Source organism: Hippopotamus amphibius, chromosome 2 (assembly GCF_030028045.1).
Source record: "Hippopotamus amphibius kiboko isolate mHipAmp2 chromosome 2, mHipAmp2.hap2, whole genome shotgun sequence".
NCBI lineage: Eukaryota > Metazoa > Chordata > Mammalia > Artiodactyla > Hippopotamidae > Hippopotamus > Hippopotamus amphibius.
In genome coordinates this window covers 63,752,800-63,773,896 of record NC_080187.1, presented here as the reverse complement: position 1 = coordinate 63,773,896, position 21,097 = coordinate 63,752,800, and the positions used below count along the sequence as shown (strand labels likewise).

The 21,097-nt window shown below is 35.5% G+C and overlaps 1 protein-coding gene across 2 annotated transcripts in view; it reads left to right on the top strand.

Annotated features, from left to right (window-relative positions):
- The window catches only part of LOC130845066 (contactin-associated protein-like 3), a 168,401-nt gene that overhangs the window by 128,715 nt on the left and 18,589 nt on the right, over window positions 1-21,097 (top strand). For both annotated transcript variants that reach the window (XM_057721666.1, XM_057721667.1), the window contains exons 12-18: window positions 837-993; window positions 7,025-7,152; window positions 14,608-14,778; window positions 15,471-15,689; window positions 18,391-18,630; window positions 19,212-19,442; window positions 20,708-20,841. In XM_057721666.1, the coding sequence (XP_057577649.1) occupies window positions 837-993; window positions 7,025-7,152; window positions 14,608-14,778; window positions 15,471-15,689; window positions 18,391-18,630; window positions 19,212-19,442; window positions 20,708-20,841 (1,280 nt within the window). The remainder of the gene's footprint in view (window positions 1-836; window positions 994-7,024; window positions 7,153-14,607; window positions 14,779-15,470; window positions 15,690-18,390; window positions 18,631-19,211; window positions 19,443-20,707; window positions 20,842-21,097) is intronic.

Genomic DNA, 21,097 nt, shown 5'->3' with positions numbered 1-21,097 from the left:
ATTCTCTGTTTACTAGGGACTGTTTCCCTTCCACCCTCCCACGTGTGTCATCTTTTCTGATCATCCCCCACCGCCCAGGTGCACTGTAATCCCACACTGGGGCCACAGCAGCATCTTTAGCATAAATGAGCAGTTCTGAAGAGCTGAGGCAGCCTCTGGCCCTGTCACTTAATTATGCATTGCACTGAGGAGGAGGGGTTGTGCTGCAGAACTGAGCTGTAGTTGTCTCGGACTTGTCCAAACTGAAGGCTCACCTCAGACATGAAGAAGGCTTATCAGTGCCATTTCTTTAGCTTCCAAATACAGAGCAACCCATTCAGTATAAGAAGAAGCACATGTCTCCAAGAAACTGTCAAGACATGCTAGGAAGTGCCAGTGTTTTTAGCTAATAAATGAAGTGAAAGAAATCCACATTTTGCATAACAGTAAACGTTCTAATGGCATTTTAGGATCTCAAACAGATTTTAGATTCAGTGTATAAATCACTCTGGTTTTTATTTTGATGATAATTCCTTCTTGAATGTTATTTCCAAAGAAATTATGTAAGTGAAGTCTTCAAGAGAAATTTGTAAATACGTGCTTGAATGAGTTAGGGACTACTTGCTCATTTACTGATAAAAGAAAAAATTTGGTGACAATGTAAATCTTGACATTAAAATATATATCTTTAAACAGTTGGGGGTCCTCTTAAAAATGGTCCTATTGCAGAGTTAAAATATGCTCACTTCTAAAATAGTCTCTCTATGTTTTAAATAGAGGGAAGTAAAGGAACTATATTGGGGAGGCAGGTAGTGGGGGGCAAAGTAGGTGTCACCTTTCTCATACTTGTCTTTCAGATGGAACCCCAGTGAGCTGGTGGGTTGGAAGAACCAATGAAACACACACTTACTGGGGAGGTTCTCTGCCTGATGCTCAAAAATGTACTTGTGGATTAGAGGGGAACTGCATTGATTCTCAATATTACTGCAACTGTGATGCTGACCGGAATGAATGGTGATTTCCATATAATTTCCCTGTGCAAACTGTAATTTTTTTATTGCTTAAACTATGTGGCTTAGGCAGACATTGGACACAACAGTATAATATAGAGAAAAAATTAAAGTATTCCCTAGCAAGTTAAAAGTATAAGCTGTGATGTATATGATATCATTAATCTGAAGCCTAAAATATTAGGTTGCTATTTTTGTTTACCTGTGAATGACGAATCATGTCCATTTTATTTTTCTAGTAAGACAAAATAGGAATTAATGTTTCCCATTCACTGAAAGTGAGCAGGTAGACTTCTTAAAGTTAAGTTAATCCAGTTAATAAATGACCAACCCAAGGCTGACCCAGGGCTGTTCGCTGACCTTCCTAATTTCCAGTTGTTTTCTTAAATGGCCACATAGGGGAAACCAGACAAGGCCTTGAGTCCATACAAAACTCTCCATGCAGCTGGAGGTCTCAGAAGGCTACAAACCTAAAGAAAAGGTAGACAAGGACAAATTGTCCAGTTAGCACACTGGGTAGAAAAAAAATAGCTCCCTGACAACTCATGTCTACAGACTTGCCCTCACATAGATTTGGAGCCCAAATATGTATAACTTGGATGGTCCTTGAATTAAGTTAACGTGGCTACAGGTTGGTAGCACCAGTGGCTCATCATAGGATTACATGAGATTCTCACTGGAGGCTTGCCCTCCCCCTTCATGCAAGCCTCACAGGATTCCCACAGATAAAATGCCATCAAACGTGAGCTCACAATCAGGGCTATACAACACCAGAGGACAGAAGTGGGAGGCAGGAGAAACCACAAAGTGTAGATCAGGTGCCTAAAAATCTCAGATCATGGATACATTCAAAACATAAGATAAAATAAATATGTGAGCTGCTCTAAAAATCAAAACTGGAATTGAAACATGAGAAAGCAATCAGATCCTGTTAACAAAGACACTTGTAATTTACAAAAGGACCAAACAAATGTTTAGAAATGAAAATATTAGCCAATGATAATATTACCCAGTTTAAGACTTGCTGGATCAGATATTAGCCACAAGTGATCAGAAAACTGGTGAAATGGAAAATGTGTGTAAATAAATGACACAGAACAGAGAGAAGCAAAATGGGATCTTGGAAAGCAGCAACATAGAAGATTAAATATGTGTCTGATTAAAGTTTCAGAAGAGAAGATTTGAGATATTTAAGAAGAGGTAATATTTAAATAGCAAAGAAATTTCCAGCTTTGAGAAAACTTTAGACTACCAAGCAGGATAAATAAAAGTAGATCCATATCTAGACACACCATAGTGAAATCAAAGAACACTAAAGAGAATGTTAAAAGGAACAGAGATGAAAGCAAGACTCTTGAAAGAAAAGACAGCCAGCCCGTTGACCTCCCCTGAACAGCCCAGTACTCAGTCCACAGAGGGCAGAGAACGACCCTCACAGGGCAGAAGTGAAGTAACTGTCAAACTCCCAGTGTTTACCCAGCTGATATTTTAAAAAGTGGAATAAAATTAAAATCCAGATAAACAGACACTGAAGAAATTTACCACCAGCAGACTCCACATGAGAGATTTTGATTTTTAAGAATCGTTTTCAAAATGAAAGAAATTGATCTTATAAGGAAGGTTTCAGAGGCAGGAAGAAATATTGAGGGAAAAAAACTGTAAACTCAGAGTTTAAAAAGGAAAAGAAGTAAATACTAGACACTGATGACACGTAACTGTATGTATGAAGCTGAAACACAAGAAGGCAGTCAGATTCTATTAACAAAGGTGATTGTGGTTTACAAAAGAACTAAAAGATAGTTTAGAAATAAAAATATTATTGAAATTTAAAACTTGTTTTGTAAATACTTATTAGAATTAAATTGCTTAAAATATTTGCTTAAAATTTAATTGTAACCTCTAAAGAATAGAAACAAAGCATGTAATATTCAAATCAGTAGAGGGAAGTAAGAAAAAATGGGATTTTAAAAATTTAGTTAATACAAAAGAAGACAGAAAGTGAGATTTTAGAAGAGAAAGCAACAAGTATAAGATAAAAATGTGTGAGTAATCATGCACAATAAGTGTGACAAAAATAACCATTTAAATCCAGATATCATATTGAATTAAAAACATATATAGCATTTGTAAACCTAGACATATTGGAAGCAAAGTGCTAAAAAAAAAAAAATTACCAGGCAAATATCAAAAATGTAAGTAAAATTTTTAAGTTTTAATATAGACAAAGATCAGTATTACTATATGATATTGTTTAATTTCACCAGAAAGAAATGAACAATGCTAAAGTTGTATGCTTCTAATAAAAATGACTCAAAATGTATACAGGAAAAAAGCTGACAAAACTGCAAGAAGAAATTTATAAATCAACCATAATAAAAAAAGGTTTAAACATACATCTGTTGTAATTAGTAATCAAATGAACAAAAAGTAGTAAGAATATAGAATATTTCCAAGTGAGATTAACAACTTGATTTGTTGGGAACATAAAATTGTAGAATACATAATTTTCTCAAGTACATGTGGTGCATTTTTGCAAACTGATTTCCCCAATATTCCATAAAGCAAAACTTAGAAAAATTTACAGTAGTTGTTATCCCATGGACAATTTCTCTGATTACAGTGCAGTTAGGTGAGAAATGAATAATACAAAGATAAAAAATATATACATGAGGCTATTCAAAACCACAGTTGGAAAGATTGGAAACAAGGAAATAAAGATACATTACTCATAGAAAATATAGTTGTCAACAAAGAAAACCTAAGAGAATATACAGAAATATTATTGAAAGTAATGAGAGTTTAGTGAGGTTACTTACTGAACCTTAGAATAACTGGATTCTTATCAAAAATGTGCGACTATAATAAAATATTATAAAGACCACTTGCAAAAGCAACAGAAATTATAGTACCTTGGAATAAAGATAACAAAAATATGCAATACTTTTATAAAAAAGACATCATAAAACTTTATTATGAAAATACAAGGAGACCTAAATAAATGGAGACATCACACCACTGCCACAAATAGGAAAACTAAGCATCTCTCCTCCAAATAATTTTCTTGATTCCATTTAATTCCAAACAAATGCTAAACATTTGTTTATTTTGGGGGGTAGTGACAAACTGGTTCTAAAATTTATTTGGAAAAGAATGGTACATGAATAGCGAAGACAATTCTGAAAATGGAAACAAGGTGGAGAGACCAGCCCTACCAGTCGTGAGGAAGTCTTACAATGCTGCAGTAATTAATACACTGTGAGTTTGCCAAAGGGATGAGCCAGTAGAACAGCGAAACCCAATAAAGAGCTTTCAAAATGTGTAATTCTGGGTGATGAAAATTATGTTGTCCCCAGTCCCTTAAAGGTGACCCAATATTTCTCCCCTGCAGCTTTCCCAACAACTCAAAGTAGTCAAAGTTTTGTTATATCTCAAAAAAGTCTCCTAAAAAAAAAAAAAAACCAGTAAGAATACTTTCTAGAGTATTACAAACTAAAACCAAAAAGGTGGATTTGGAAGTTCTCTTACTGAATGTCTAAAACTGTTTGTGAGAGATTCTCATACCTAGATATTCATGCAGTCTTTACAGATTTGGGGGAAAAATTGAGAAACAAGAAGAAAACTGAGATATAAATATATATTATGCAGTTTAGAGTGAGTCTGATGACCATGATATATAATATCTTACATACAGCATGGACAGTTGGGAATGACCTGTATAATAAAGAATTTTTAAGTAAGAGGTGTTTAAAATATTTTTAGGTTCAGGAAGGTACTTTGTATACAACAAAATGAAAAAGAAACTTTCTGATGCTATCTGCCTTAACGCACACTTACATGCATTATGATTTTTTTTTTTTTAGATTTTTTTCAGGGCTGTGAATGCATTGTCAATGTTAAAAACAAAATTAAGGTGTAGCTTTTTCCTATATTAGAAAGTGTAGCTTTAAAAAGTTTCCTTAAAATGCAAAGATCCTCAATGAAGAATTAATGTACATACATGTTTTCCTCTAAGATGCTCTACCAAAATAGCAATCACAGGAATTAAAATACTGATTTTAGAGAGTAGCATAGACATATATACACTACTAACTGTAAAATAGCTAGTGGAAAGTTGCTATATAACAAAGGAAGATCAACTTGATGATGGGTGATGCCTTAGAGGGCCAGGACAGGGAGGGTGGGAGGGAGTCTCGGGAGGGAGGGGATATGGGGATATACTTATCAATTCACTTTGGTGTACCTCAAAAACTGGTACGAGAGTGTAAAGCAATTATATTCCAATAAAGAGCTTAAAAATAAAATAAAATAAAATACTGATTTGTAATATTTACTGATATTTAATACCAGGAATTAATTTGGTGTGCTATCCTTGTGTTTATAACAAAATAAGTTTCCAGACTGACCCCTCCCCCCCCAATCCAGTGGTACCTTCTAGCTTGTGACTACCGTACCCAACAAAGCCAGGTGTTTTGTGTTTGGGATGAAGCCTGTGTGCTTCTAACAGCAGGAGTAGCAGGGGCTTCACCAGATAAAGCCATGTTGTTTGTCAATCTGATTTTTTCAAGCAATCTGATTTTTAAAAATTGTTCCTTAAATTTTAGGGCATTTAGTTCATATTTTTTATATCTTACCATACGTACTGCCAGTCACTCTGTTCAAATTTTTAAACAAAATAAAAATCTTACTAATTTTCTATTTTCTAACTTAAATGAATATTTTGATATCTAACAGAATTGGAATGATTAACTATTAAGTTAGGAAGATTTTTCTGCAGCAAAGCTGTCAGGTTGAACCATATGAAATAGCTGATTTTTTGACCTCTGAAAGTGGCAGTTTCAAATGTTTCAACTTGTATATATAGGAGTGAGTTGTGGGTTGGTAATTATTAGGAATTAAAACTTACTAGGTTCTACACAGAACAATAAATTAGACAAACAAGCATCTGTTCATAAATCAGAAGTACATATATAATTGAAGTATGCAATGAAAAATATGAACAGCTTACAAGGTGTAGAAAATCTTCCTACTTTGTCCAGAGAGGACGTTGGAGGTACAGCCAGCTTACCTGCCAGCACCTCTGGCTCCTGTTCCAGTCCTTATTGTATTGAACCATAGATATTAATATGTCCCCAAATAGTCACCTACATGATGAAATTGCAGTGGCCAAAACGTTTCTTAGTGAACACGTTCAATAAAGTTTTTCTTGAAAATGAAAAATGTCTTATTTTTACTTAAAACCGAACAAACTTTTTGGCCAACCCAATATTATTATTATTGTTGTTGTTTTTTATTTAAAACACCCAGTAGGTTTCTGGGGGGCATTGATGGTGTGTTTTATGTTCACATCCCCAACACACAGGGCCTGGCAAATAGAAGATGTGTGATAAGTGTTTGTCGAATGAATGGATGGTGACAGTCATTGGCAAAGCACTTTCCCATGCGTTAGCCCATTTATTAATTTTAAGAATACATTATATCATACCTTCATCATGGTTTTAAATCAGTATTTTGTTTTGATTTTGTTTTTAAATTTGTGGCTTCAACAAATAAGGAAATGCCTCATAACTATAGTAGGAATTTCTGAAACTTTAGTGAAAAAAAAAGTCCAAGAATTGAAAACCTAAATCTTGTCAGTCAGTGGTTTTGTTTTTTGTCTTTTTTTTTTTTTTTAATGAAGGCAGATTGCATTTGCCTCTGTAAATTCTACATCTAAGTATTACACAGTGGCTGAATTGGACAGAACAATGAGCTGCTTAATTGCATTGAAATGTAATCTCATGTCTGTACCCTTGACCATGATTTTGGACCTGCCTGCTTTCTTCTCTATGGTCACTTAGATGAACAGAGGTCTCTGGTCCTCAGAAGACCTCAGTCAGTATATTAGTATGTTTGTAATTGCTCAGATGGGCTGTTTGATTTCCCTATTGTTATATATTTACAAATTTCGCTTAATACCTCTTGAACTGCAGTAAAAGGCTATTACTTTTCTGTACATTATTCAGAATAATGTTAAAGTTGTTGTATTTGTTTTCTAGGACCAGCGACACTGTAGTCCTTTCCCATAAGAAGCACCTGCCAGTCACTCAGGTTGTGATGACAGACACAGGGCGACCACATTCTGAAATGGCTTATACCCTGGGGCCTCTGCTCTGCTTGGGGGACAGTAAGTAGTGGCAAGAGGAACTGTCTTGACCCTTGCTAATACATTTCAATGTTTTATGAGAAATCTAGCTGCCTGGGTTCATGAAAACACTGCCTATACTGATAATCTGTACTTCGTTAGGAATGCATTAACTTTACAAAATAAGTATATGTTGTTAATGTAATTGAGAAAAGCCATATTACCTCTGGATTATGTAGAGGTATCTTTTATATGACATTTACATCAGACTATGCTGCAAAGACTCATGGAATCATCTGAAATATCATACCACTTGTTCAGCAAACATCTAGTACATGTCTAATAAGTACATGGCACTTTGCTGAATGCTGAGATGCCTGAAATTGGTAAGATGAGAAAATGAGAGGACAGAACCCATCAAGTGTATCTAGTCATTAATGCCTTCCAGCAATTCTGAATTTTTACACAGGAAGCCTCGATACTCGTAACTCCACTTACCCCTCCAACTGCATCTGGATTTCTTGTGTATCCTTCATGCCCTCAAAATAACTGAAATAAAATATGTATGTTATATCTTCAATTTTCCTCTTTCTACTCTCTCTTGAATATCAGCTCTTCTCCTCCTCCTCCCCAGAAACTGCTTTTTCCAGGTCACTAGTGAGACATCAGCGTTGCTAAATCCAGTTCTTATTCTCTGATATCATCTGAACTGACTTGTCAGCAACTTTGGATTCCTCCCATGATTCAAAATTTCTTTAATTCACTTTCTTTACGTGGTGGCCAGCATACCACAAAATTCTGGTTTTCCTATCCTCCTCTCCCCAACCTTCCTTTATCTCACCAACGGGATAATTTTGGGGTTCCCCAGGGCTCTATCCTCTGCTCTCTCTCCTCTCTGCTCTCCACTGGTGACCTTTTCCCATCATCTCATGGCTTGAAATACCTCATGGGCTTCAGTGACCCCTGTGCCTGTACCTATACCCAGTCTTCCTGAACTCCCAACTCCTGCATCTGATTGGCTATCCTGTACTTCTTCATTCCAGTTGGCATTTCAAACTCAACTTGTCAAAAAAAATGAGAAAAGAAAAAGAAAACATTTCCACACCAACCTTCCTCAAATCAATATATGGCAACTTCATTCTTCCTGTTGCTTCTTAGACTGAAAACATTACAGTTACTCATAACTTGTCTTTAACTTCTCATAACCCACATCTAATTCATTAGCAAATCTTCTTGGTTCTAACTTCAAAAATGGATCCAGAATTTACCTCCATTACCACCTGTACCTGGACTGTTGCTGTGGCCCCCTAACTGGCCTACCTGTTGCTGTCTCTGCCCACTTAGCTGATACTCCACACAAAAGCTAGAGGGATAAAATCAGGTCATGTCAGTCCTCTGCCCCAGACTCTCTACTGGCACTCATCTCAGAGGAGAGGCCAAAGTACAATGTCCACCAAGGCCACAGTGGTCATGTTGCCCTCTGAGCCAGACAGGACCACAGTGGGGTCTGTGGAACCACAACCCTCCCTGGGGCCCCATAGGAGGTGTTGCCATGTGAGGAAATTCTGGCATTTCTGAACCTTGCTATTGGAAAAAAAGAGTTTCCTATTTCAGATAATAAAAATACTGAGATGCAGAAAAACAGTCAAAATGTAGAAAGCATAGGAACGTGCCTTGACTTGATGATAATATAGTTATTTTTCTCACTCATGACATAAAAATGCAAACCACAGTTCTCTGTCTGGATAAGATGAAGTAAGTACCACCCACCCCATCTCTTTCACTGAATTCACCAATAAAACCTGGACAGAATGCATGAAGCAGTTATCTCAGGACTCTGGAAAGCAAATAGCAGCAGCAAAGAGAAAGCAGAATTCACCATTTTCTCCCCCTCTGGCATCTCAGCCACTAGGTCACAGAAGGAGAGAGTTCCAGGAAAAGTCCTCTAGTCCTGGTTGAAGGAGGGGACAGGGCACTCCTAACTATCAGAGAGTGCAGGAATCTCACTTCCCCCCTTATCTCTGTATTCTGAGGTTCCAGTTCCCAGGCAGCCCATGGCAATAGTGGTAGAGGCTGCCTCAGGAGCACACAAGAGCTGTGGCTCCAAGAAAAAGGGTCTTCTGATCTGAACAGGGCAGCTCTAACTCTAAGACAGTGGCAGACTCTTGTTACTTTTTTCTTTCTATGTTCACCCATCACATGGCAACAGACATAGGTACAGGTGCAGAAGTGAATAGGAAAGCACAATAAATCAGGCTAAATGAAGCCCAAGTTTTCTGATTGTGTGATTGAAAAGGCAAGCCACAGGGAACTGGAAAGTATCTGGAAGAGCGCAGAGAGGGAAGACTTCTGGAGAGTGATGCCATAAGTTGTCTGAAGTCCTGGGTTCACCTCAGAGCTAAACATGCCTGGATCTGGTCCTAATTATAGACTGAAGAAGCTGAAAACTGAACTAGAAGGCTACCATCCAGGACTCAGACTGGGCACCGGATGATGCAAAAGCGAGGCAGATCTGAACAGTACTGCAAAACTTTGAAAACTAAACTGCCATAGGAGCCATGGACCATGGAGGGCAGGTTGGAATGTGTGACCAGATGCTAACCAGGCCAGCTGCCTGCAAAATAAGAAAGATATCAACATGCTCCTTGAATTTAAACAAAGCCCATAATTTGTTAATATAATATTTTAAATATCTAGGAAATAATCCAAAATTACTTAGCAAACTTAGAGCCAGAAAAATCTAAGTTTGCATAAGAAAATGTTATCAACAGACACCAATGACACAGAGGTTAGAGTTAACTGATAAAGACTTTAAAACAGCTATTACACAAAAACTCTAAAAAATAATAGTAAATGATTTTGAAACAAATATAAAAAAAGAAAGTTTCAGCAATATATATCAAGGAGAGCTAAATGGAAACTTTAGAAATAAGAAGTATATTAATGGAAATTAAAAATGCACTGAATGGGCTAAATAGCAGATTTGAGATGAAACAGTCAATGACACTGAAGATAGACAAATAGGAAGTATCCAGTATGAACAAGAGAACAAAAAAAGATTGGAAAAAAAATGAACACAGCCTCAAGGACTTGTAGGTTAATAAAAGATATAACATTCATGTAATTGAATTTCCAGAAGAAGAGAGGAAAGAGTGTCAGTGCTGAGAAAATATTTGAAAAAAATAATGGCTGAAAACTTTCCAAGTCTGGCAAAAGAGAGACTTAAGTTGAAAAAACTTGAAATAGGATAAACTCAAAGAAATTCACATCTGGACATATCATAATCAAACTGCTGAAAACCAAAATCAATGAGAAATTTTTTGAAATCAGCCAGAGAGAATAAAGATGCATTGCCTATAGGGGAACACCAATTCAAATGACAATAAGTTTATCATCAGAAATGTGGAGGCCAGAAGGAAGTGACAAGACATTTCTCGAGTGCTGAAAGTAAAGAATTGTCAGTCCAGAATTTTATGTTCAGCAAAAATATCTTTCAGGAATGAAGGGGAAATTTGGAAAAATTTCAAATGAAAGAAAACTGAAAGCATTCATCTCCTGAAGACATACTTTAAAAGAATTTCTAAAGGAAGTTTTTTTAGATAGAAAGGAAATGACATTAGAAAGAAATTTGAAACTTCGGGAATAAAAGACCAACATTAGAATTGGTAAATAGCTGGGCAAATTTAATAGATTATTCTCCTATTGAGTTATTTTAAATATATCTGAGGACTGGAAGCAAAAAATACAACATTATTTCACAGGATTTTTATCTTATGTAGATGTAATACACGTGGCAACAACAACATAAACAGGAGTAGCTAAAGGGAAAAATTTGTTGTCAAGGTTTTTACAAATCACTTGAAGTGGTTAAAACATAGATTCTAAGCAGACTAAGAAAGGTAAGTATATATATTGTGTAATCCCTAAAAGAACCAATTAAGGAACTGCTATAGGCAGATACAAACAGAATACTGAAAAATGTTTAAATAACCCAAAAGTAGACACAAAAAGGGAAACAGAAGAACAAAAAACTAGAACAAATAGAAAAAAAAAATAATATAATGATAGAGAACTAGCATATCAATATTTATATGTAATGTAAGTGGTCTAAATAAATCAATTAAAAGACAAATTGTTATGACAACTATATACTGTCAATAAGAAATTCAATTCAAGTATAATGACATAAAAGAAAATGATGGAGAAAGATATACTACACAAACATGAATTTAAAGAAAGATGGAGTTTCTATAATAAAAACTTTGCTTGGAAGCAAAGAAAATTTATATAAAAAAGGACCGAGAAGACCTAAGAATCTTAAATGTGTATGCAAATAACTGAGCTTCAAAATACAGAAAGCAAAACTTGACAGGATGGAAAGGAGAAATAGAGAAATTCATAATTATAATTAAAGAGTCCAATGCTCCTCTCTCATTAACCTATGGAACTAATAAAGGGAAAATCAATAAGGATATAGAAGACCTGAATGTCACCAGAAGCCAACTGAATCTAACTGACATTTATAGAACACTCTACCAACAGTAAAATATACATTCTTTTCAAATGCACATGAATCTTTAACCCAGAAACAGCATATTTTGTGTCATAAAACAAACTTCAGCAAATATTAAATAATTTAAATCATACAAAATCTATTCTCTGACATAGTTGAATTAAATTAAAAATAAAAAAGATAGTGAGAAAGTCTCCAAATACTTAGAAATTAAACACCAAACTGTTAAATAATACCTGAGTCAAGGAGAAGATCTAAATAGATATGATAAAATATATTAAACTGAATGAAAATGAAAATACAGCATATCAAAATTGGTGATATTCAGTTATAGCAATGCTTAGAGGGATATTTATAGCAATAAATGCTTATATTATGAAAGAAAACAATTCATAATGTAGCTTTCACTAAAAGAAACTAGAAATAGAAGAGAAAAATAAACCTAAAATAAGCAGAAGGAAATAATAAAGACAAGAATAGAAATCAGTTAAATTAAAAGCAGAACACAGATATCTATAAAAACAAAACAAAATCTTTTAAAATATTAATAAAATTGATAAATCTCTAGCAAAACTATTCAAAAAAAGAGAAGATAAAAATTACCAACATGAGAAATGCGAGTTGGGATAATACTACAGACCCCTCCAACATGGAAAGCATAATAAAAGTACATTACAAACAATTTTTCACTATTAATTTTACAACGTAGATGAAATGAACCAATTCCTTGAAAACCACTAACAACCAAAACATACTCAAGATAAAATATATAACTGGAATAGACCTAATAGTACTAATGGAATTGAATTTGTAATTAAAAACCTTCTGAAAAAGAAATCCAGACCAAGATATATTCGTTGGTGAATTCTACCAAAGAGATAATACCATATCTACACAATCTCTTCCATAAAATTAGAAGAGGAAGTTCTTTCAAACATTTTAAGGAGAACATTGATCTAATGTCCAAACTAGACAAAGTGTGCAAAAAATGATAACTAATGATAATGTTATCACCAACATAGATACAAAAATCCTCAACAAAACATTAGCATATAATCCAGGAATGCTTAAAAGAATACACCACCAACAACAGTTTATCCCAGGATGCAAGGCTGATTCAGTACTTCGAAATCAATCAATGTGATCTACCATATTAACAGTGCAAGGAAGAAAACTCACGCCAGATGCTTTTTCTGTATCAATTAGTATGAACATTATAATTTGAATTATTATGATGACAAATTCAACTTGATAATTTATATCATAATAACATTTATAATAAAATTCTTAGCAAACTAGGTATAAAAGGAAATTTCTTCAGCCTAATAAGATGGTATCTACACAAAACAGCTAGCATCATAATTGTTAGTGAAAAACCGAATGCTTTCCCCCTAAGACTGGGAACAAGATAAGGATATCCAACCTCACCACTTCTATGCAACAACTTTTATCATACAGGAAGTCCTAGCCAGGGCAATAATGTAAGAAAGAAAATAAGTGCATGCAATCTGGAAAGCAAGAAAGAAAACTCTATTCACAAAAGATCACCTACCTAGAAAATCACAAGGAATGTATAAAATAAAACAAAACAAAACAAAAATACCCAAAAACAAAAACCCTACTAGATCTTATAAGTGAGCTTAACAAGATTACATGATACAAGGTCAACATAGACAAATCAGTCATATATGCTAGCTATGTACAGTTGGAAACCAAAATTTATAAGACAATTTTCAATAGCTCCAAAGAATATAATAGTTAGGTATACCTATAACAAAAACATGTATAAGATCTGTGCACCAAAAAAATGACTAAATACTGAAGAAAGGAATCAAAAAATTAAATAAAGGGAGAGATATACTATGTCCATGGATTGAAAGTCTCAACATAGGAAAGATGTCAGTTCTCAAAGTTGAATACACACTTCATCAAAGAGGATTTAAGAGTGGCAAATAAGCACATGAAAGAATGTTCAACATCATTAGCTATTAGGGAAAGCAAATTAAAACCACATTGAGATACACTGCACACCAATTTGAATTGCTAAAATAAAAATTATATATACTAACAATACCGAGATATGAAACAACTGTCTCTCTCATACATTGTTAATAGGAATTAAAAATGGTACAGCCACTCTGGAAAACTATATGGCAGCGTCTTATAAGGTTAAGCATATACTTACTATATGACCCAGGAATTATGATCCTGGGAATTTACCCTAGAGAAATGAAAACATATATTCACACAAAACTTTAACACAAATGTTTATAGCAGCTCTGTTTGTAACTGGCTAAATCTGGAAACAACCCTAGTGTTCTTAAATGTGGACAAATGAACTGTAGCACATTCATAAGATGGGATACTACAGAGCAGTAAAAAGGAATAGATGTTGACATGCAACAGCTAGAATTAATCTTGAAGGCTGTACATTGAGTGAAAGAAGCTGATCTCAAAGAGGTGCATACTGGATGACTCCATTTATATGCTGTTTGGAAAAGACAAAACTATAGGGACAGAGACTAGTTCATGATTTCCAGGGCTAAGGAGCAGGTGGAGGGTGTGGCTCTAAAGAAATAGCAAGAGGGAGTTTTGGGGGATGATGGAACTGTCCTTTATTCTGATTTTGATGGTGGTTCTGCAAATCCATGCATGTATTAAAATTTATATAATTGTATGTCCCTAAAAGTCAACTTTATGATAATTCAAAAAATAATATTGTTTAAAAAAAAAAAAAAAACACAGGCCATTTCAAAAGCGTTTATCCCTCCACTCAGTTGCAATCATGTACAGATTATTAATCCTCAAAAGAATCACTATTTGGACATTCACGTCATAGCTACATGTTCAGAAGAACCCCAAATAAAGGCTTGTATGGATAAATAATGCATTGAGTGGTAAAAATGCTAGAAATATAAAAGATAATTGTTAGTTGTTGTGCTTCATTCTTTTCACTGTCTTTTTTTTTTTTTTTTTGTAAACAGATTCATTTTGGAATTCAGCTTTCTTCAATACTGAGACTTCGTACCTTCATTTCCCTACGTTCCGAGGAGAGCTTAGTGCTGACGTGTCTTTCTTTTTTAAGACCACAGCTTCTTCAGGGGTGTTTGTAGAGAACCTGGGGATCACAGACTTCATCAGGCTGGAGCTGCGAGGTGAGTTGCCCACCCTGCACAAAAGCCACTGAGTACTCAGTAGTTAGCAATAACCTCGTTAGTAACCTAATTCCTGATATATTGCTATGCTTCCTTTGTCAGTTGTATTTCTTATGAAATGCTAAAATTCTATGATTTTAAATAATTATTTTTAATAGAAAGTAAAACAGTGATTCACAAAACATACAACAGTCTATACAGTTCCTTGTTGTCTTCATTCTATGAGCAATCAGAGTATTAAACCAAACTGGTCAAATAACTGCCCACTAAATCACAAAATTATGTTATTTAACTGACTATTCACATGGTTTATGTATGTAGGCAAAGCTTATTTTCTTACTGTGTGAATTTCATATTGTACTTTTAAAAATATATAAAGATATAAACCACTTTTAAATAAACTCATATCTATGAAGGCAGATAAAATGTTAGTTTTATTTCTGTAGGTAAATATCTCTGTTGCTTAGGGCTTAGCAAGGTGAATCGTAAACTCTAAGAAAAAATGTGTTAAAATCAGCTTTGCTTTTTTTTTTTTTTTTTTTCCCAAACCAACTCAGAATGACATTTGTCTGTATCAATATCATGGTCTTCTTTCATAAGGAACATGTCATGGTGCTTTTTTCATGTCTACTCAAGACCAAATTTTCTCCCTTGTGAATGAACGTGACCAACTCGCATATCTTTATTTCCAGCCCCTGCAGAAGTGACCTTTTCCTTTGATGTGGGGAATGGGCCTTGTGAGGTCACGGTGCAGTCCCTCACTCCCTTTAATGACAACCGATGGCACCACGTGAGGGCAGAACGGAACGTTAAAGAATCATCCCTTCAAGTGGATCAGCTCCCCAGCAAGACCCAACCTGCCCCAGCTGACGGGCACTCCCGCTTGCAGCTCAACAGCCAGCTCTTTGTGGGTGAGTGCTGCTGGCAGCTTGTAACCAAGCTGCACTGTGAGTGCAGAGGTGGATTGAGAGAAAATCACAGCTACAACAGTAGTGATAATAGTAATTGCCATAATGACTGCTATCAGCGCTGGTGGGAGGTGGAGATACTGAATAAAATCCTCTGAATTGAGAAGGAACTTTGAGACTGAAAATCGAAGCAGGAGACTCCGTAAAGTGCAATTACGAAGTTTGTTGTGGGTAACTTACATCCAGGGGACGATGAACCAGAGGCATTCACAGCTGCACTTCATGCCATGGAAAGGGGTCCTGGGGGATTAAAAGAAGCCAAAGCTAAAAACAGAACCTGACTACCAAGTGAGAAGCACTCATGATTGGAAACTGGGATTTTTTCCTCCCCAAGGGGTCTCATGACCACCTGCATCAGCAAAAGTCACTCTTCCAATTTTCATATTAGATGAAGGCAAGGGTAAAGGTTGATAGGGAATTCATCTGGCTGGAATACATTCCTTGTGAGTAGACTAAAGCTCAGTCACCTAGAAAGAGGAGCAGGTGGGACTGCAGGCCTAATATAGAGCTGACAAAATGGAGTCAGTGTGGTCCAGCCACACAGACACTATGTACCAAGAGCTCATTTAATATGAATATCTCTGCTATAGATTATTGTACCCAATTTACAGATGAGATCATGGAGGTTCAGAGACATCGAAGGCCTTAACCGCAGAAACCCAACTGGAAGGGAAATCCAAACTCGTGTTGGACTGATTTCCGAGCTTGTACTCAATATCATAGATGATTTATGTCTTTTCCAATCACTTTTTATCCATACTATTTATAAAACAATTAGCAATTTTTATTCATTTCTCTCATTTCATTTCTCAGTGTAGTTAGAGAACCAACCCTGTAATTGGGACAAAATCCTCCAGTGTCCCCTCAAAAACAGGCCATAGGAGACCAGGTAGGTTCAGGCAGCCTTGTGTGACTGGGCACAGCAGTACTTTCCACAGCCTGGCTCCTGGTTCCTCTCAGTCCTGCACCCCCTCTGCTGCTTTTTTATTGGCTCATTATTCTGCTGTCCGTTCTTTAAAGATTAAAGCTCTGGGTAGTGGGAGTCTCCCCTCTAATTTACTTGCTTATTTTTTATTATTGTTTGCTTTTCCCAAAGGGAGAAATAAGTTTTGCTACATTACTTTTTAGACAACTCTATTCTAATTTGGTTACTAATTAGGTTAACGAAGTAACTCTCACTTGGTCTTCTCTCATGTATTTTAAAGTAAATAAGGACATGGTTGATACTATGTATAAAGTAGACAACTAATGAGAACATACTGTATAGCACAGAGAACTCTACTTAATGTACTGTGGTGACCTAAATGGGAAGGAAATCCAAAAAAGAGGGGATATATGTATATGCATACCTGATTCATTTCACTGTACAGTAGAAACTAACATTGTAAAGCAACTATACTTCAATAAAAATTAATTAAAAAAAGGACACAGTCCAATTAAAAATTAATATAAATCACAAATTAGCACACAGTCTGCTTTGCCGGAAGATACCTACTGCTGTGTCCAGGGACTAATGCTATTTTAATGAATTTAAGTGTGCGTGTGTGTGTGTGTGTGTGTGTGTGTGTGTGTAGCCCCTGGCACCATAAAACTCAGCTTCAGGCACAGTTAGTTCTTACTGAGTTGAGGCTTCCTTTCAAGTTATCAAAATGAGAATCAAATTAAACAATTTGATTGTTTTCTGATTTATAATCCTGGGGATTAATTGATGAAATTTCTAGGAAGAAAGTTTGGATAGAAATCTACCTAGAACTAGTGTTTCCACTATGGTTATGTTTCTAAAGTCTGAGGAGTTAGTTGAAAATTCAGATTTGGGGCACCTGCCCCAGGCCTGCTGAATTATAATCTTTTGGAATAAATCCAAAATCTGTTTTTAGCAAGCACTCGAAGTGACTCCTGTGCTCTCATATTTATTATGCTCACATGAGAAATGATAGAAATATATATAGAGAGATATTATTTGGTTAATGTTATACCACCTGACCTCAGAGCTGCCAGGATGGAATGTGAGAGGCCTGAGGTCCTAAATTTTGGTTTTACCCCTTGTGCCTTCTTTATCTTTGTTTTCACCTCAGCTCCTTTTCACAGCTTTATTAGTGAGAGCTCTTCTAAGAATTAGTATTGTATATATGTATGTATATATATAAATGTATAATACATATTGTACAAATATATATACAAATTATATATACAAATTAAAATATATATTATATTAAATACATATACAAATTCATATATTACAAATCTATAATATATATTACATCACAGAGATTTTCAACTATGTAACCTTTATTATACATGTCATTGTAAATTTAAACTTTAAAAAGTATCAGTGGTCTTTATTTTGCTCTTTAAGAAAGGAACAAATGTAAAATTGTAAGTCTTTCTCAATATAAGTTGAAGAAGTATTTTTAGAATAAATATTTACCAAGTTCAACTTAAAAAAAAATTTTATTAATGGTTTATTCAGAGCTATTTGATCATTCTTAACATTCGATCACAGCCTACGTTTTCAGAATTACATTTGTTCATAAACCTTTGGACAAGATGACTTTTTTGTCGTGTGGCCTCAGTTCAAAGTGGAGATGAACTCCTGAATAAGACACCCAGGAACGTGTTTGCATTTGCAGTGTTTCCCTTGTAGGTGGAACAGCAAGCAGACAGAGAGGCTTCCTGGGATGCATTCGGTCTCTGAGGTTGAACGGGCTGGCCCTGGATCTGGAAGAAAGAGCCACGATGACACCGGGAGTGGAGCCAGGGTGTCCAGGACACTGCAGCAGCTATGGACACCTGTGTCTCAATGGAGGGAGGTGTAGAGAAAAACGCAGAGGGATTGCATGTGACTGCACCTTCTCTGCATATGATGGGCCATTCTGCAGGAGTGGTGAGTGTGACCAAGGAGCAGCTTACAGGGAAAGGATGGAACATTTGAACCCTTGAAGACATTTCTGGCATTTGACACTGTAAAGAAAGGATAGGACAGGTGTCTGTAATTAGCTGAAATAGAATTGTTTCTGTCACAAATGCCTCCATTTCACTTGGGAGGAGGTATGATTCTATTCTTGAGAAAGCCACTGACTGCTTCTGTTAGATCTGATGTCATCCTCTCTGAATTTCTCAGAGGGTCATCAATGCAACACCTTGAAGAGAGCAATAACCTTTAACTATATGTTTACACCAGACATTTAATTTTCTGTAAATCTAAGATGAAGCTTTTTGGAGGTAATAATAAAACATTGTTACTCAATTTTGGGTTACAGGAATATGGAGAGATTATATTTTTATTTATACTTTATGGTTTTTCATCTTAAATTTTTAAATTAAAAAACAACAAAGCATACCATTATTATTTTCTCTTTTGAGATATTTAAGTATATTTAAGGATATTCTTTATAGAAATATACATAAAACAAGACACGTGCACTTACATATTGCTAATACAACCAAATCTGCGTGTCATTCCAGAAATTTCTGCCTATTTTGGAGCTGGCTCCTCAGTGATTTACAATTTTCAAGAACATTACAATGACACCTTCAGTAAGAACTCCAGCTCCTTTGTGGCTTTATTTCATGAGGATCTGACACTGATGGGAGAAATGGTCACACTGAGCTTCCGGACCACAGGGACACCCAGCTTACTGCTCTATGTGAGCTCCTTCTACGAGGAATACCTTTCAGTTATCCTTACCCCGAACGGTGAGTATCTTTACCATAAGAAAAAGAAGACTGATTTAGGAGAAATCAGGACCATAGGGAAGGGGCCCTTTCAGTGCTAAACTGCAAACAAGGAAACACAAATACATGCCCTGTGACACACATGTTATTAGAGTTGGTTTGTTTTCATTATAACCCCAAATGTGTCTCACTAAAGTTAACATTTCAGTGATTAAATTAAGATGCCTTTCTTCTGTAAATGTCTGATCATTTCATGTGTTTGATGTTCAAGTGTGTTCCTTGTTATTGGTAGGGAGTCTTTCCTTTGCATGTGAATAAATGTGTCACAGTTCATTTTGAAAGAAGATATCTCTTTTATACATGGAAAATATTTCCTCCTTCTTGTAAGGAAAGTAAAGAAGTGCATTAAACCATATAAAAGCCAATTTCCATGAGCATCAGATAAATATGATTGTTCTTTACCCATCAGTGTTTGGGAAGTCAGTTATGCCCTATCTACATACAAAGAAAAGTGGGAAGAGAATTATCTAACCAATGGTCACCAGTAAGAGAACAGAACCAAGACTTTGCCAGTTAGAGAGCGAAACCCAGCTTTAACCTTTTCTCATGGAGAATAAAGGGAGAAACTTAACTTCTGGAAAAGATTTCTACGATCACTGACTGCTGGAATCTATTACAGGTGGTACCAGAGGTACAGGTAGAGGGTGCCTCTGTGAAAAAGAGTGGTGTGTGGATTGGAAGATTTGGATATTGTAGCAAATCACTCACTTCTTTCTTTTTGCTGCTTCTTGATTATGGCAGAAACACTAGAAAACATTTCTGGTTGTGCAAAAAAAAAATATGTGAATGTCAGTGATACATTAAAATGCATTAAAATAAGTCACATTAAAAGAAGTTATGCTTATAGAAACTGGATGTTCATATAATATTGCTTGAGGTTTTACCATTTAATAATATGAATACCACATGAATAATTAGCTTCTGGCCTAGCTTGGCATTTTCACATGCTTAACTTAGACTTTTTCCTCTGGTTAAGGAAAATGGAAGAACTTGGAAAAAGACTATTCGGTCTTGACTTTTAAGACTGTGTAATTGGATTCTGAGTTTGGCCCCAGAACATCACATAAATGATTACTAGTCCAGGAAAGGTGACTATCATGCACTCAAGTAAATGCTCCATAGAGCCAAGTTATATTAAATTTTTTTTAAATGTGCCATAGAACCTGCATTGACAGTTTTTATAAAATTCTATTTTAGTTAAAAAATGTCGTTTTTCTCTTCTTTAGGAAGTTTGCAGGTCAGGTATAAGCTAGACAGACACCGAGAACCTGATATTTTTAACTTTGGTTTTAAAAACCTGGCTGATGGGCAGCTTCACCAGGTGAAGATTAACAGAGAAGCAGCAGTGGTCTTTGTCGAGGTAAGGCTGTGAATTCAACAACAGCAACAGTAATCAAAATTGTGATGTTCAGAATGTATGACTTAAAGTGAAAATTTGATAATCCTAAAAAAAGAAATACACATTTGGCACTCTCCTTCCATAAGTCTTACTAGGTCAGGAAATGTAGTCAAGGTGTTTTGTTTTGTTTAGCAATGTTTGTTTGTTTAGCAACAAACTGTCAAAATTATTATTAATATTTGACCATTTAAAATACCAAGCTGTCCTCATTGGTTTT